At 35.5% G+C, this 16314-nt stretch overlaps 1 protein-coding gene across 8 annotated transcripts in view; it reads right to left on the bottom strand.

Moving 5' to 3' along the window:
• The window catches only part of WDFY3 (WD repeat and FYVE domain containing 3), a 296015-nt gene that overhangs the window by 127348 nt on the left and 152353 nt on the right, over positions 1 to 16314 (bottom strand). For 7 of the 8 annotated variants that reach the window (XM_055111312.2, XM_034958524.3, XM_034958529.3 and 4 more), the window contains 5 exons: positions 12408 to 12865; positions 10852 to 10935; positions 5818 to 5995; positions 4180 to 4394; positions 478 to 590 (listed from right to left, as the gene is read on the bottom strand). In XM_055111312.2, the coding sequence (XP_054967287.2) occupies positions 478 to 590; positions 4180 to 4394; positions 5818 to 5995; positions 10852 to 10935; positions 12408 to 12865 (1048 nt within the window). The remainder of the gene's footprint in view (positions 1 to 477; positions 591 to 4179; positions 4395 to 5817; positions 5996 to 10851; positions 10936 to 12407; positions 12866 to 16314) is intronic. The other variant, XM_034958530.3, reaches the window with a different exon arrangement.

The raw sequence follows: 16314 nt of genomic DNA, 5'->3' as shown, positions 1-16314 counted from the left end.
ACTATTTTTGTTTCTACTCTTAGCAAAGGAAATCACAACTCAATTCTTATTTATTTATTTATTTATTTTTTTTTTGAGACGGAGTCTTGCTCTGTCGCCCAGGCTGGAGTGCAGTGGCACGATTTCGGCTCACTGCAAGCTCTGCCTCCCGGGTTCACGCCATTCTCCTGCCTCAGCCTCCCGAGTAGCTGGGACTACAGGCGCCCACCACTGCGCCCGGCTAATTTTTTTTGTATTTTTTAGTAGAGACGGGGTTTCACTGTGGTCTCGATCTCCTGACCTTGTGATCCGCCCGTCTCGGCCTCCCAAAGTGCTGGGATTACAGGCGTGAGCCACCGCGCCGGGCCTGTTTCCCTATTTAAATAATAAACCCTTCTCTTTCTTTGCTTTCACAAACTTCTTGAAATAATATTCAGCCCCTACATGATTTTCATTCATAAAATAAATCAAAAAAGGGAATTTCAAAAGTCAACTTACTTCTCATTTCTGGTTCATAACTCAGTGAACTTGGTTTGTGGACCCTATATTGTTTTAGCAGTTTTTTGTCCCAGGCACCACAATTTAAAGGACTTGCCAAACGTAAAAACTCCCTAAGAAAGAGACAAAGCAAAGTTATTCCTTGATTGAGATTATTATATAATTCATAAACCAAATATTCAGAAAAAGAATTTAATAAATTCCAACAGACTAATTACAATTAAAAAATGCAAAGTATAATAAAACAATATAGTGTTAGTTTTACATTTAATCACCATATAGCTATATATCTGACACATATTTTTTAGAATGTTTTTTAGACAGTTATTCCTTCATTGAGAATATTATAATTCATAAACCAAACATTTTCAAAAAAGGAATTTAATAAATTCCAACAGACTAATTACAATACAAAAAATGCAAGTATAGTAAAACATACACAGTGTTAGTTTTACATCTAATCACCATATAGCTATATATCTGCTATACATTTTTATAAATTCATTTTTTAGAAGTTAATAATATTTAAGAAGAACCCCAACTCAAATATTTCTAAAACCAAACTCATCACCTTATATCCAACCCCAGGGCATTTCTTATGTTCTGCATCTCACTGAAATGTGTTTTTGTTCCTTCTTTCTTTAACTTTCCATATTCAGAAAATCAGAAAATCCTGCTATTTCTACTCATAAAAATATGGAATCTGCTCTTTTCTCTCATTCTTGCTATCACCCAGACCATATTATTTTACTATTCCTAAAACAGAGTCTTAATTACCTCCTGTGACACCAATATTGCCCCAACTCAATCCATTCCTCACTATAGTCAGTATCTCACAGAACTTAAATCTACACAGTGTCACTCTATTGCTTAAGACTCTTCCATGGCTGTCCATTTCTTGTAGTTGAAAACACAAAACAGCTAGCATTCAGTACCATACATGAGATGATTTCTACTGTACTCTCCAGCTTCACTGCTTCCATCTTTCCCCCAATCATAAATTCTACTTAAGACATACATAAAACTTCTGACTGCCTAAGAATGCTGTACTCCTTCTCTACCCTGGACCACCATATTTGTTTTTCTTGTTGGGGAAAAAATTCTTGCCCTTACTTTTTCACCTGATTAACTCTCTTCCACACTTTAGAGTTTTTTGTTTATCATCATTTTTTTGTGTGTGTGAGACAGCCTCTTGCTCTGTCACCCAGACTGGAGTGCAGTGGTGTGATCATAGCTCACTGCAATCTCAAACTCTTGGGCCCAAGAGATCCTTCGGCCTCAGTCTCCCAAATAACATGGTGGCACACGCCACCATGCTAGTTAATACACACACACACACACACACACACATACATACATACATATATATATATATATATATATTTTTTTTTTTTTTTTTTTTTTGTAGAAACAGGGTCTCACTATGTTATTCAGGCTTATTTCAAACTGCTGACCTCAAGTAATCCTCCTGCGTTGGCCTCCCAAAGTGTTGGGATTACAGGCATGAGCCACACTGCCTGGCCTCATACTTTATTTCATTAACTGTCATTTCCTCCAGGAAGCCTGCTTTGAGTCACACTTCCAAAAGTCTCTGCCCCTATATAAACTCTGTAACACTGCTATTACGAACTTAATAAACAATATTTTCATTTCCTGCTTATCTGCATGTATTCTTTACTAGACTATACATTTTTTAAGAGGATAAACCCTCCATAACCTGTCATTTATAACATCATGTTAAAAAAAAAAGTAGAATACTCCAAATTTTCAACTCCCTACAGCAGGAAACAAAAAAGGCTTACAAGTTAGGTTTGCCAGTTTTTCATGTAGAACGTTAGACACAATTAGTTTATAATCTATGGCTTTTAAGTAGCAAAGTACTTGTACCATCATTTGACTTCTTTTTTCTGAGAACTCACTAATTGTGAAAACTGAACATACCCAATGGTTGATTTTCATTGCTTATTCTACTTATCTAACTATGCAATATAAGTTATCTGGTAAAATAGTAGCATTAGGTATGGGACAATGTCTCTCTCTCTCTCTCTGTGTTTCTCTACTTTTAAAGTAGCAGATTACCAAAAAGGATCAGGGGAAAATCTCAATGCTATTTTCAAAACTTTAGGACGGTGAGTACAACTACAAGATAATGGATGAAGTGAGTAGGTCCATCTCACTCATCTTGGCATTATAAAGGCCGTGAACACAGCCTGATACAACACCATTTAACAAATGTTTACTGCATAAAAGTTTCTTAATCCACAATCAGTTTGGAGTCAGTTTTAAAAACTTACAAATAAATTTCAACCATTTTTAAGAAAGCTCTTAAAAGTTTTATAAAAGAGGAGTACTCTAATAATAAGTTATGTAATAGCAGTGTTATAGAGTTTATATAGGGGCAGCCTACCCAGACTTTTGGAAGGGTGGCTCAAAGCAGGAGGCTTCCTGGAGGAAATGACAGATATATATGAATCATTCAAGAAATACACATATGTAAGTATATATTTCTTGAATGATTCACAAACTCTGATACATCCATACTGTGGAACATTATTCAGTAATAAAAAGAAAAAACTACTGATACATGTAACAACTTGTGTGCAGCTCAAGAGCAATATGATTAGTGAAGAGACAATCTCAAAAGATCACATACTGTATAACTTCATTTATGTAACATTCTCAAAATCAGTGGTACCCAACCTTTTTGGCATCAGGGAGCGGTTTTGTGGAAGACAATTTTTTCACAGATGGATTGTGGAGGATGGTTTCAGAATGAAACTGTTCCACCTCAGATCATCAGGTATTAGATTAGTTAGATTCTCATAAGGAGTGCCCAACCTAGATCCCTTGCATGCACAGTTCACAATAGGGTTCACGCTCCTATGAGTATCTAATGCTACTGCTGATTTGACAGGAGGCAGAGCACAGGCGGTAATGCTGGCTCACCCACAGCTTACCTCCTGCTGTGCGGCCCAGTTCCTAACAGGACATGGACCAGTACTGGTCCATGGCTCGGGGGTTTGAGACCCCTGCTCATAACGACAAAACTATGGAGATGGAGAACAGATCAGTGATTTCCATGGGCTAAGGGCTAACGATGTTGGGGTTAGGGGAGTGGGTATGACAATAAAGGTAGCACTAGAGAAATCTTTGTGACATCGTAATTGTGTGGTGATTACATGAATCTACACATGATACGATAACAGATAATTGTATGTGCACATGAATACATCATACCAATATCAATTTCTTGGTTTGGATACTGTAGTATAGTTATGTAAGGTGTAACTACTGGAGGAAAATGGGCAAAGAGCACAGGAAAACTCTTGGATCTATATTCACAACTTATGGTGAATCTATTATTTCAAAATTAAAAGGTTAAAAAATATTTCTTTAAAAACTTCTTATATATGAAAAGTTATTAAATATAAAGTAAACGCATGACTTCATTTTTAAAGGAAAGTGAGAGCTTGCTAGATTCAAATGAAAGAAATAACTGATGGACAGAAACACTAAATGATTACTTATAACTAGATTTATTTGTTTCTAAGTGCCATATTTTGAGTATTTTGTCCATTTTTGTTATATTTTGCCCATAGATAACTGAATATATGTCCATTAAGGCAGGAATTCTGGAATCATAAGGACTCTAGAAACTGACATTACTAATTGTGGACTATTTGAGTATGAAAGAGAACTTACCTCAACACCATGGGTTCCAGAGCCTGAGAGGCTAATCGTTCAAACATCCGCTGCAGGGGCGGGTGCAGTGAGTGGTCCTCATCAGCCAATGCAGCACTGCACCTCTGCAGCAGTCGTGCATGAAGACCAGCTTCACACATGACTTGCTGGTTCCTTTCTGTGTGCACCAGGGATTGCAAAATATTTGCCACGGCAAGTTGAAGATCCAAAGCATGCTAAAATCAACAAAGAAATCCACACAGTCAGGTCATTCTTAGTGAGAAAGATGACAATTCTTTTCACATGAAGCATACCTTTTTAATTTTTTTTTTTTGAGACGGAGTTTCGCTCTTGTTGTCCAGGCTGGAGTGCAATGGTGTGATCTCGCCTCACTGCAACCTCTGCCTTGCAGGTTCAAGTGATTCTCCTGCCACAGCCTCCCAAGTAACTGGGATAACAGGCGCCCACCACCACGCCCAGTTAACTTTTGTATTTTTAGTAGAGACAGGGTTTCACCATGTTGGCTAGGCTGGTCTCAAACTCCTGACCTCAGGTGATCCACCTGCCTCAGCCTCCCAAGTGTTAGGATTACAGGCGTGAGCCACCGCACCCGGCAGAAGCATACTTTTTTTTTTTTTTTGAGACAGAGTCTTGCTCTGTCACCCAGGTTGGAGTGCAATGGTGTGATCTCGGCTCTCGGCTCACTGCAACCTCCGCCTCCTGGGTTCAAGCAATTCTCCTGCCTCAGTCCGCCGAGTAGCTCGGACTACAGGTGCCTGCCACCATGCCAGGCTAATTTTTTGCATTTTTTGTATTTTTAGTAGAGGCAGAGTTTCACTGTGTTAGCCAGGATGGTCTTGATCTCCTGACCTCATGATACACCCGCCTCAGCCTCCCAAAGTGCTGGGATTACAGGCGTGAGCCACCACGCCTGGCCAGGAGCATACCTTTTAATATGAAGTCTCTATATGCTTCCAAATACATTCAGATAAGTAACTTGCTTAGAGCAATATAGCAATTCCAGAACAGGTTAGGCAAACATGTCCTATTTTAATTTGCTAGAAGTACAGGCAGCTGAACTCTATTCTCTTCCAAGCCTTTTGTATTACATGACTATATGACTAAAAGTAGTTCTATTTTTATAGAAATAGCAGGGATAAAATCTTCTTAATGGTGGGCAGATAACTAGTTTAAAGGAAAGCCTATTGTTTACATCTGTGACACTTTAGGCCTTAGAGGCTATATAACATTTTAATAAAAATCATCACCCAAACTCCAATTCACTCAAACTCTTGAGTGCAACAAGTCAAAACAGACAAATAGCCTCAATGTAGTATCTTCAGTCATTTTTCCTTCTGTATTATTCGTTAGCAATGTCCACTGCTGAGCAGGATTTATAAGGAGAAACAGAATTATTCTAGCACCAGAAGAAGCCACCTTGGTTGTCTTTGTAATGAATGAATTAGATTCTAAAACATACATATCTACCATTTATCATGAAAGGTAACACTCAAATAAAAAAATCCTTTTTTTTCCCCTTCAGCTACTTTAGTATGTAATATTAACTTTCTTCCTCAACCCCCTAGCTCATATAATCATACTCACATCCTTTCATTCATTTCATTACAGACGGGAAGGAACTAACATATTCAAGCTTACTTCTGGCTGTGTCACTGACCCAACAGAGGCCAGTAGGTCCAGCATGGCAAGCATGGCTCCAGGATGAATGATGACTGCATCAGAACTCTGGAGAGATGAAGTTGTCACATGTAGTTTCAGGTCAGCAACATTTTTAGGAGGGTAAACAGGGGGAGTTGAAACAGAATGATATGCATGCCTATAAAAAAAGAAAGAGTAAATTTGGTATTGAATTCCAATCACATTCTCTTCCTCTTCAGTTACTTTCATCCACTGATAACCAAAAAGCCTTGTTAGAAAACACCTTAAGGTTGGGATAGAAAAAAAGGAATATATTATCAACTCGAGTTGATATGTGTGTGTGTCTGCATGTGTGTGGGTGGGTGTGTGCAGACCATGTAACTATCCATTATTCATAGCCTTTATATGATTTTTACTTTTACTGATTTACTATATGGATTGTTTGATTAAAAAATGACACCTGTACCAGAAGATGTAAAGAACAGGTACAATCACAGTGATTCAAAGCTCTAGAAGATGACAGTTCCAATAATACGTGATGAGAGATCAAATTAAATTAATTCCCTCAGTGAGATTTTATCTTTTGAAATTACCTATATGTGTTTTAACCTTTCCTTAGTGCATGAGTAACACAATCAACAACTAACTGGGTCAGCTGAGTCAGGGTTGTCTCAGAGTCTAAGCTATCCAAGAATAAATATATTTGGCATTGTGGGAGTTTTCCTTTAGCTTATTTGGAACTACTTTCATCTTCTGCATCTATCCTCATTATCACTGAAAATATTCATTGCAACTTTTAAAAACTTGAAAGCAATTTACAGAAAAAGTTTCTATGAATTAGAAAGCCCAGCCATGTCCTGAATGTACACATTACTTCTCATCAATGATCTCTACTTTCTATTTCATACTACTCATCTACAATTCATGAATTTTGCACATTTTGCATCTTGGCACTAAGAAACAGATGCTTGTGGCTTCAGCCTATGGGAACTCTTTGTTCCAATGAGTTAGTCTCAGCATAATTTGCCTAATGCTGAGCTCTGTCACAGAGAGCAATGCAGTTTTAGCTCTCTGGGACAAGAGCAGCTTGGGAAACAGATGCTTTACGTCAGTGATTTAGTAGCAAAGAATTGGCACTGCCATGGTTTAAAAAAAATACCGTTCTCTTTTTAACAGGGATTCTAGGAAAATGTTCTGCTTTACTTATAAAAAGGCACATAGGCTCTCCTAGTTTATTTAAAAGGCAGCATGTCCTTTACCCATTCATGTTTTCACTCCCTGTATTCTGCCATTTTTCATTCAAAAAGATTTAATTTCTAAACTTACTAAGAAAAATATTCAAAATGTGTATTACCAACAGTTATCCTCCTCTTATATTGCTCCCTTTATTCTTTTAAATATTTTGATCCATCTAGAAAAAAGATTCATAATTTATCTAGCATGTATCAGAAATAACCACTGAATTCCAAAATTTCATTAAACATGTTTTCATTGCATATATACACATACGCATAGATTCTAATTGTCTTATTTTAGTTATAGGCCTTCCAAAATCATTTCTAAATTGACAGATTTGATGAGATTTGGATTTAGATTATTGATACACTCAGGAAGAAATCTTTACATCTTTGGACACTGAACTCTTTACTAACACAGGTTGAGTACCCCTAATCCAAAAATCTGAAATCTGAAATGCTCCAAAATCCAAAACTTTTTAAGCACCCACATGACGCCATAAGTAGAAAATTTCACATCTGACCTTATATGATGGATCAGAGTCAAAACACAGTCAAAACTTTGTTTCATGTACAAAATTATTAAAAATATTACATAAAAGTATCTTCTGGCTACTTGTATAAGATGCATATGCAACATAAGTAAATTATGTGTCTGGACTTGGGTCCCATACTCAAGATATCTCATTATATATATTGCAAATATTACAAAATCCAAAAAACTGGAAATTAAAACAATTCTGGTCCCAAGTATTTTGGATAAGAAATACTCAACCTGTATATAATTATTACAGTAGTACATTTTTTATCTTATATAAGAAAGCAATATTCTGAAAAAGGAATTACATTCATTGTTTTCAAACCAGAAAAATATTGCAAACATTGCTGATATCTAAAACACGGTATTTATTAACTAAAATTAGGTGTATTACAACAGGCATTATACAAAATTAATTCTGATTAAATCACCTAGGTATCACCACAGGTATCACCTTTTAAATTTTGGAATTATGGTAAGCTTATTAAATGGCTAATTCCCAAGCAAGAACTAACCATTTGCAAAGATAGGATAAAATTACATTTCATAATTTGGTTGCTATTTAATATTTTGACCTAAATTCTCATATATATTTAAGATTCATCTACCTCTTTTGGGAATACATAATATTTAAATTCTGAATCTGCTTTGCTTAACTTATCATCAGGTGTGTAGAGGCACTAAGTAATGGATCCCATGTTTGAAGAATAACAAGTACTTGCCACCTTTTGTTCCATTGCAGTTATATTCTGTAGAGTTCTGATTATTATTTTGTATTCACTTCTTCTAACTCTGAACACTGTTCAGCTATAATTCTGTTCTATTATTCCTTCTGAATAATCAACAATGAAAAAGGTTTTGAGTTTTAGTTTTCCAAATATAAAGTCAGCTAGCTCATTTTCCCCCAATCCTTAAAATAATTAGAGAAGAATCTCCTGGATATTACATGTCAGACAAGTATCACAAGCTCAAAACGTCCTTAGCATCTGAGAGTGTTCCACAAGCCATAAAAACACAGTCAAATTTTGGTTTCTCCTTTTGCCAGCAAAACAGTATGTTTTGCTACAAGAAAAAGATGTCTATAAGCTGATGTAATTTGTTCAGAGGTTCTAGAAATAGTGTGACTTAAATTCTAATTTCAAGTCACTAGACTTGAATTTGTGAAGTAAAAAACATAATATTCTTTACTAGCTTATGATTCTTACCACTGAGCAAAATGTATGCAAGCTGAATAGAATGGCAACCTGAAAATGTCAACAATCATCTTAGTATTAGCATGAACAGTATCAGGGGCTTTCTGTCCTTGGGGTAATGTCAACTTGTAAGACTCATGGAGAATTCACACGGATTAGGGCTCAATCAACTAGCTATACTGATTTAGTGACAGTTTTCCCTTAAGTCAAAGACCTGGTTATCTCTACATGGAGCTACACTGTAAATGATGACAATATGTTTTTGATTTAAGGCCATAAGTAACTCTTTAAGAATAAAAAGAAAATGCTGTTTTCCCTTTGTCAAATTACCATTTCAATAAATAGAAAGTTCTGATGTATTTTTGGAAATGGAGTCTCGCTCTGTAGTCCAGGCTGGAGTGCAGTGCGGTGATCTTGGCTCACTGCAACCTCCGCCTCCTTCGTTCATGCAGTTCTCCTGACTCAGCTCCTGAGTAGCTGGGATTACAGGTGCACGCTGCCATGCCCGGCCAATTTTTTTTTTTGTATTTTAGTAGAGATGGGGTTTCACCGTGTTGCCAGGCTGGTCTTAAACTCCTGACCTCAGGCAATCCACCCGCCTTGGCCTCCCAAAGTGCTAGGATTACAGGTGCGAGCCACCGCACCTGGCCCTGATGTATTTTTTTAAGTATCCTTTTAATCTGTGTATTTTTATTTTGTGGCATTTGGTTAATACTTAAAAAGGACTAAATGTTTTTAAACAGCAAATTTTAAGGCTTTACTCATTTATGATATAATCACCATATTTTTAAATTGTGATTTTTAGTAATTTAAACTACTAATTGAAATTATTTCTCTAATATTCAACAATTCCTTGGGCTCATGAACAAACACAAATTTTCAAACACACACATTTTTTACCTCGACCATTTTAGCAACAGAAAAATACACGATATCAACTCAAATTTATCTAGTTTATCATTCCTTGAATTAGGAACAGCTTTTTTAAAAAAAGAAATTGCAGTTTTTAAGCACGAATATACTGAACAATCCTATATTCATTTAAGACTATTCTGAACCATGCCATAGTTTGTTGTGCAAAGTAAGCTATAAGTGTAAATTTAAGAGAAAAATGAAATTACATCTTTTCATATACCTAATATTACTATGCAAATATGTTGAAATACTGAATCCGTAACAAATACTTTTGATGTACTAACTCCAACTATCTTCAAGTTTCAAAATCTGAACAACAGTAATAAGATTAAAACAACAATATAGCAGAACCTTGGGATTCATTTTTTAAAAGCCTCAATGAAAGAATATTAATGTAAGAGTTAAGGACTTATTTTTGGTTATGAGGAAAACAGGAAAAGTAATGAAGTATTTGGGGCCAACTGCAGACCATGATCATTTTATGTGCAGGTTGCATCAATCAACTGTAGTTTTTAAAAAACTGAGTAGAATTTTTTTAAAGGTAGTTTTAAAAAGATCAACTAGATCAGCTTAGAGATTTACAGAGCACTGATCAAAGTAAGTATTGGGCTGGGTTTTTTACTAACTTTTTCAAAGCTTAGCTGTGAGCATTTTTCATAACAGCAACATACTTCAATTGGTTGAATCTGATGGAGAAAATACACAGTTCCTTTCGGTGCTATGAAATTCATTTTGGAATAACAGTAAAAACCAAAGAATGATCCCAACGTTTAAAGTAAAAAATAAAAAAAAATGAAAAATAAAAAAAGTGGAAAAGTATTCTACTTAGAGACATTAAGTCCACATTTCTAACTTATTTTTAATAAAAGACATGTTTTTTCTATAACAAAAATGTGTAGTTTAGTTACGAAAATAGTTGGATGACAAAATTATATATGTCCTTCATAGTTTCATAGCATCAACACATTTTACTCTCATGAAAAATTGATATCTTTAAAATCTAAAAACACCCCCCAAAACCCCAAAAGTAAAAACAAAACAAAACAAAAAAAAATTGAAATCACAAAACACAATCAACATGTTAACATAAATAAGCACAGAAAAAAAGAAACCCCACACAAATAGAGACTGACTTCTCTTATATGATCAGTACCTTTTCCTGGACAAAGCTGGTGTACCCCAAGGAGAGGGGAGAGAAGACTCATTTGTCAGGCAAGGAGGGATCTGTTCTGCACGACTACAGACAACAAAACAGACAGGGTGGTTTAGAGAGGTTAGAAGAAGAGAACACCAGGTTGGCAGTTGGTTAGTTTCACAAGAAATGCCAGTAAAAGTTTAATAAGGAACATCTTCCATATTCAGCAGGAACAAGGAACAAGACTACAACACAAGCACTGAATGAAACAGAAAAGCATGCTCACGGCAGATGCTTATTCCATTCATGTTAACATTTAACACATCTGTTAAACAGGGTGCTCTAAGCCCTATTTTTGACAGTGACTAAAAATGATGTATTCTAACTAGGATAAATAGAAATCAAGGGAAAAGAGGTTGAATCTGAATACACAAATTTATATAGCTCATTCCTAGAACACTACACTGCCCTGTGTTTTCGATAAATTAACTATACATATGCATTTTACTTCAAGATAGGGAAAAGCAGAAGTTTAATGATTTTTTTTTTTTACAATTGTTGTCATAGCTGTTTGGATTTTTAAATGTAAATACTGAGGACTAAGAAATCTTGTTAAGAAGCAGGAAATATCTCAGTTGATACTTCAAAGCAGATATTCCACAGAAAAGGACACAAAACCTATTACAAGCTCTATCCAATGGAGTTACATGGTCTATTGATGAGGGCAGTTCATTTATTTTATGTAGTAAAACTATGGTAAGTTAAAAGCAACAACGCTTGGGGCATAAATTAGAAGTATTATTTTCAAAGTGACATCTTCATTGAAAACACAGTTGAAGCACTGAAAATAAGTGATCTAGATGAAGTGGCTCTCCTACAATCTGCCTGAGAACCCTGGATTCCCCCATTGTAGAATGTGTCACACTATATGTAATTGTTTATTTATGTGTCTATATTTTAGCTAAAAGATAGCAAGGACCAAGACAGCCCTGTGCAGAGCTGAATCCTCAATGCCTAGCACAGTGACTTGGCATGCAGCAGGTTTTTGTTAAGTACTTATTTCATGAAGGAATGAGTAAATATTGAGTCTGATGGCCTCTTGAACTTGACGGTTCAAGACACTGACACCTCTCTTTGGGAACTATATCATTTTTTGAGGAGTATGATATGTGGAGAATGATGGAGTATGTGTCTGGAAATAAGAATAATCATAATGATGTTCTATTGATAACACATATCAATAAGTCCAGATGCACCTTTTGAGGCTAAAAAGAAAAAAGACAATAGTAAACACTATCATTAAAGGAAACTTCATAGAAACTGTTCCAATAACTGCAATGAGAACTAATTGAACCCGAATTTACAAATAGTACACAGGCTTCCATGCTAAAAAAAAAAAAAAAAACAATACCAGAGCAAGAGTAATATTCAAAAATAAAGCGATACACCTCAAACAAATAGGAGAAGAGTCATCTGTTTTCATATTCTTTTGGATTAACTCATAATTCAAGTCTTAATGTTGAAGTCATGCTTAGTATACACCCTTTAATTCAGAGGACAGAGCAGAGCCATACCTGTCAAAAGAATCTGTGGCTACTTTGTAAAGATAAATAAAAAGTTTACTGCAGTGCCGTAACGTGGGTGACACTGATTCTATTGAGATTACATCTTCCTCTAAAAGTCTTTGAAATGGCTGTGTATTTGAGGGGAAGACATTCATGGTGCTTATTTTTCTTAGGTCTGAGAAGCAGCCAAGAAATCGAACAGCATCTGCCAACTTCTCATACTGAATCTCTGTTTTGAAGAAATGAGAGTTGGCTGGCTCATAGCGCATTGCTGCAGTCAACGTGCAGAACACAGTGTGAAGAAGTTCAAACACTTGATTCTGGTTCACTTTCTCCCAGCCATTCTTGGGTGGACAGCTCAAAGATCTTTCCATAGCAACGAGCAAGGATGTAATGTACACAAATCCTCCAACTTTCCTAAAAACTGTTCTTGAACGATGGCTTTCTCGAAGGACCGACAGGAGGGCCTACAGGAGACAAAAGAAAAAACAAATGAAAATACACATAATTCAAAAAAAAAAAAACAAAACACTATGCATGTATATGGAGGTTGTACATTCTGTGAATCTGACATGTTTCTATCATTTACCCAATAAACGGTCCTATAAAGCATATCAAATAGTTTGCTAATTTAAAAAGCCACATTAAATGCTGAAGGTAATTTTAGGAAACACTATCACATATTTCTTTGATAGAATAAAGCTACATCCAAATATTGGCTGAAAAGCTTTTCCAGAGTCTTTAACTGATTATGACATCAATGAATTCAGTGACTTTACAAAGTAAGTAAAATATATCTTCTAGTCTAGTTTTACACAATCATGAGAACTTATGACTGTGTGTATACAAACTGATTAATTCTAGAAGGGATCACAGAGATGGTCAGAGCAGCCAAGATCTGAGGTCTTTTGTCTCACATAAAGTGACCATATTCATGCTTTAGAAAGCAGATTCACTTTAGAAGACTTATTAAACATTCTCTTTTGCAAAATGAACTGAAGCCTAAGGGTTGAAAGTATGGCTTTTCCCAAAACAGCTGTAAGCTTTAAAAAAGAAAACATGAAGTAAATAAGTAAATCAAACATTTACTTTCTGAACTGTCATAATTTTAACTTAGCTTATGATTTTTTTTTCTTTTAAAACAAAAACAGAGTCATGCTCTATCACCCAGCTTGGAGTGCTATGCCGTGATCTTGGCTTACTGCAACCTCTACCTCCTGGGTTCAAGCAATTCTCGTGCCTCAGCCTCCTGAGTAGCTGGGATTACAGGCACGCACCACTATGCCCAGTTAATTTTTTGTATTTTTAGTAGAGATGGGGTTTCACCATATTGGCCAGGCTAGTCTCAAACTCCTAGTCTCAAGTGATCCACCCACCTCTGCCTCTCAAAGTGCTGGGATTACAGGCGTGAGCCACCGCCCTGGCCAGCTTATGATTTTAAAAAACACATTACAAAATCACCTAATATTTTATCAGGCACTTGCTATGTACTAGGCACTCTAGGTGCTTTTATGCACTAGCTTATTTAATCCTTTCAACAATCCTATGGGTAAGGTACTATTATTATTTCCACTTTATCGATAAGGAATTGAGGCCCAATGTGGTAAAATAACTCTCCAAAGACTATACAACTTATAAAATGGTAAAGGTAGAATTTAAACCTAGGCAGTCTAATTACCCTACTCCTGCACTTAATCATGACATTATGCCCCAAACAGCAAGCTGAAATCTTTTTTATGGATACAGTGGGCTCCTTTGCCCTCTGTTTCATTAATTGTAGCACAATGGGTATCTACTATTACTTAAGATATAATTTCTAATCTGTCCAATCATCGCATTTGAAAAAGTCATTTTTTTTAAAAGATCTCACACATTTCTAATGGTATCTGAAGAATGAAAAGGCTACATACAGGTTGAATATCCATTATTTAAAGTGTTTGGCACCAGAAAAGTTTCGGATTTTGGAATATTTGCACATATACAGTAAGTTATCTAAACATAAAATTCATGTATGTTTCATATATACCTTATACACATAGCCTGAAGGTAATTTTATACAATATTTTAAATAATTTTGCTCATGCAACTTTACCATCACATGAGGTCGGGTGTGGAATTTTCCACTTGTCAGCACTCAAAAAGATTGCAGCATTTTGAATTTCAGGTTTTTGGATGAGAGATGCTCAACCTGTATTAATATATTAGTCACCTTTTGACATATACTGCTTCAGAAGTTATGAAGATTTCATTGTTCATACCTATTCCTTAATATTTTAAAAGACAGAAAATATGCAATCTGTATGTAAATAAAATATAAAAACAATGTTTCTTCCAATAGTCTTCAATCAATAAATTTACATTTTAGTATCTGGTAACAATATAGTTAGTTTCCCTATCTTGTCAAATTTAATAAACTATATGAATACTTAAAATATTTCATATTAACAAAAGACTTAACACAGACATGTATGCGCACGCACGCACACACACACACATACACTCCTTATAACATAGGCTGAAGATGGCTGAACTCAGGATGCTTGGGGTCATATTCTGACTCCAACATTAAAAAGTATTTAACCATCCCAGTTACTTAACCTTTCTGTGTCACAGTTCCCTCTTATGTAAAATGGAAACAACAATAACTAACCTCAAAGGAAATACATGTAAAAACCCTTAGAGAAGTGCCCGGCATATAAGCCTATCACTATCATCAATTTTCAAAAACATACTGGGAGAAAAATATGACAAGTATTATTTTATAGATGAGGAGGGGTGAGTTCAAAGCTAAAGTAACATGTACAAAATGCTATCACTGGTTAGAATTATGACTGAGGTTAGAAAAACTGCTGCTTATGAATCCTTAGTCCAATAATTTATACTATGTACTTCTGGACAGGCCCACCTCCTACTTCCTCAAAACTGGTATCTGTTGTTGCTCTGACATTATCCCAAGCACAATCTCAGTATTCGAAAAATTTCAAATACCATGAATAATGTAACTTCCCACTTACATCAATAAATGATGACAAGTAGCAAACACCAAAGCTGCAATGAGATCTGGAGGCTGCTTGGTTAATTAGACAAAATCAGCTATATATTACTTATATTTGCATAAATACAATTCATACAATTCAAATTTGTGCATCAGGAGAATTTCCATGACATGTCATGGAATGTCAGGTTTGTGTATAAATAATTACAAATTAAATGACATAGTTCTGTGGTATATGTCAGTTGAATGGAGGCACTATGTAATTACAAATTAAATTACATAGGTCTGTGGTATATGTCAGTTGAATGGAGGCACTAAGAAGCAATTCTGAATGAAGTAAAAATGGAAATTGAAACTGAGAACCCAAATTTTCCCTATTGGCTCTCAACGCTACTTTTTCCCTTCAAAGCAGAATGCCAGAGCTAGCTCATACCGGCTCTCAAGAGGTCAAGTGCCATATTTTCAGGAATTTTGTAAGTCAGTTGTTAAACATACAATCATAATTAAAAATTAAGTAACAAATTTACAACTAAGTATTTTACAGACAAAATACTCAAAACTCATCAGTTTCTAATTATTTTCTGAATTTTACTATTATCTATGCTTTTACGTATCTGCATGAAGAAATGCTATATAATGGTGTACTACTGTGCAACTCTTTCCAGTCCACATTCAGTGGCACATTAGTTGACTGAATAGGCCACAATGCGAGTATTTATACCCTGGAAATCAGTAAATGCAAAATATCATGACTCTCTCCTGCCCTCTTCCAGCCTGAGAATCAGTTACTAACATTAACCAGAACACTGCCTCAAAATTACGGGTCAGCCAATTACTTCTTGTTGGCTTTACTTACCAATATTTAAAAAATCCAATTAATAAGGTACCAAAAGAGGAGAAAATGGTATGTTAAAAAAAAGT

Source organism: Pan paniscus, chromosome 3 (assembly GCF_029289425.2).
Source record: "Pan paniscus chromosome 3, NHGRI_mPanPan1-v2.0_pri, whole genome shotgun sequence".
Classification (NCBI taxonomy): Eukaryota; Metazoa; Chordata; class Mammalia; order Primates; family Hominidae; genus Pan; species Pan paniscus.
The sequence above is the reverse complement of the archived record's forward strand: the minus strand, read 5'-3'. Positions and strand labels throughout refer to the sequence as shown.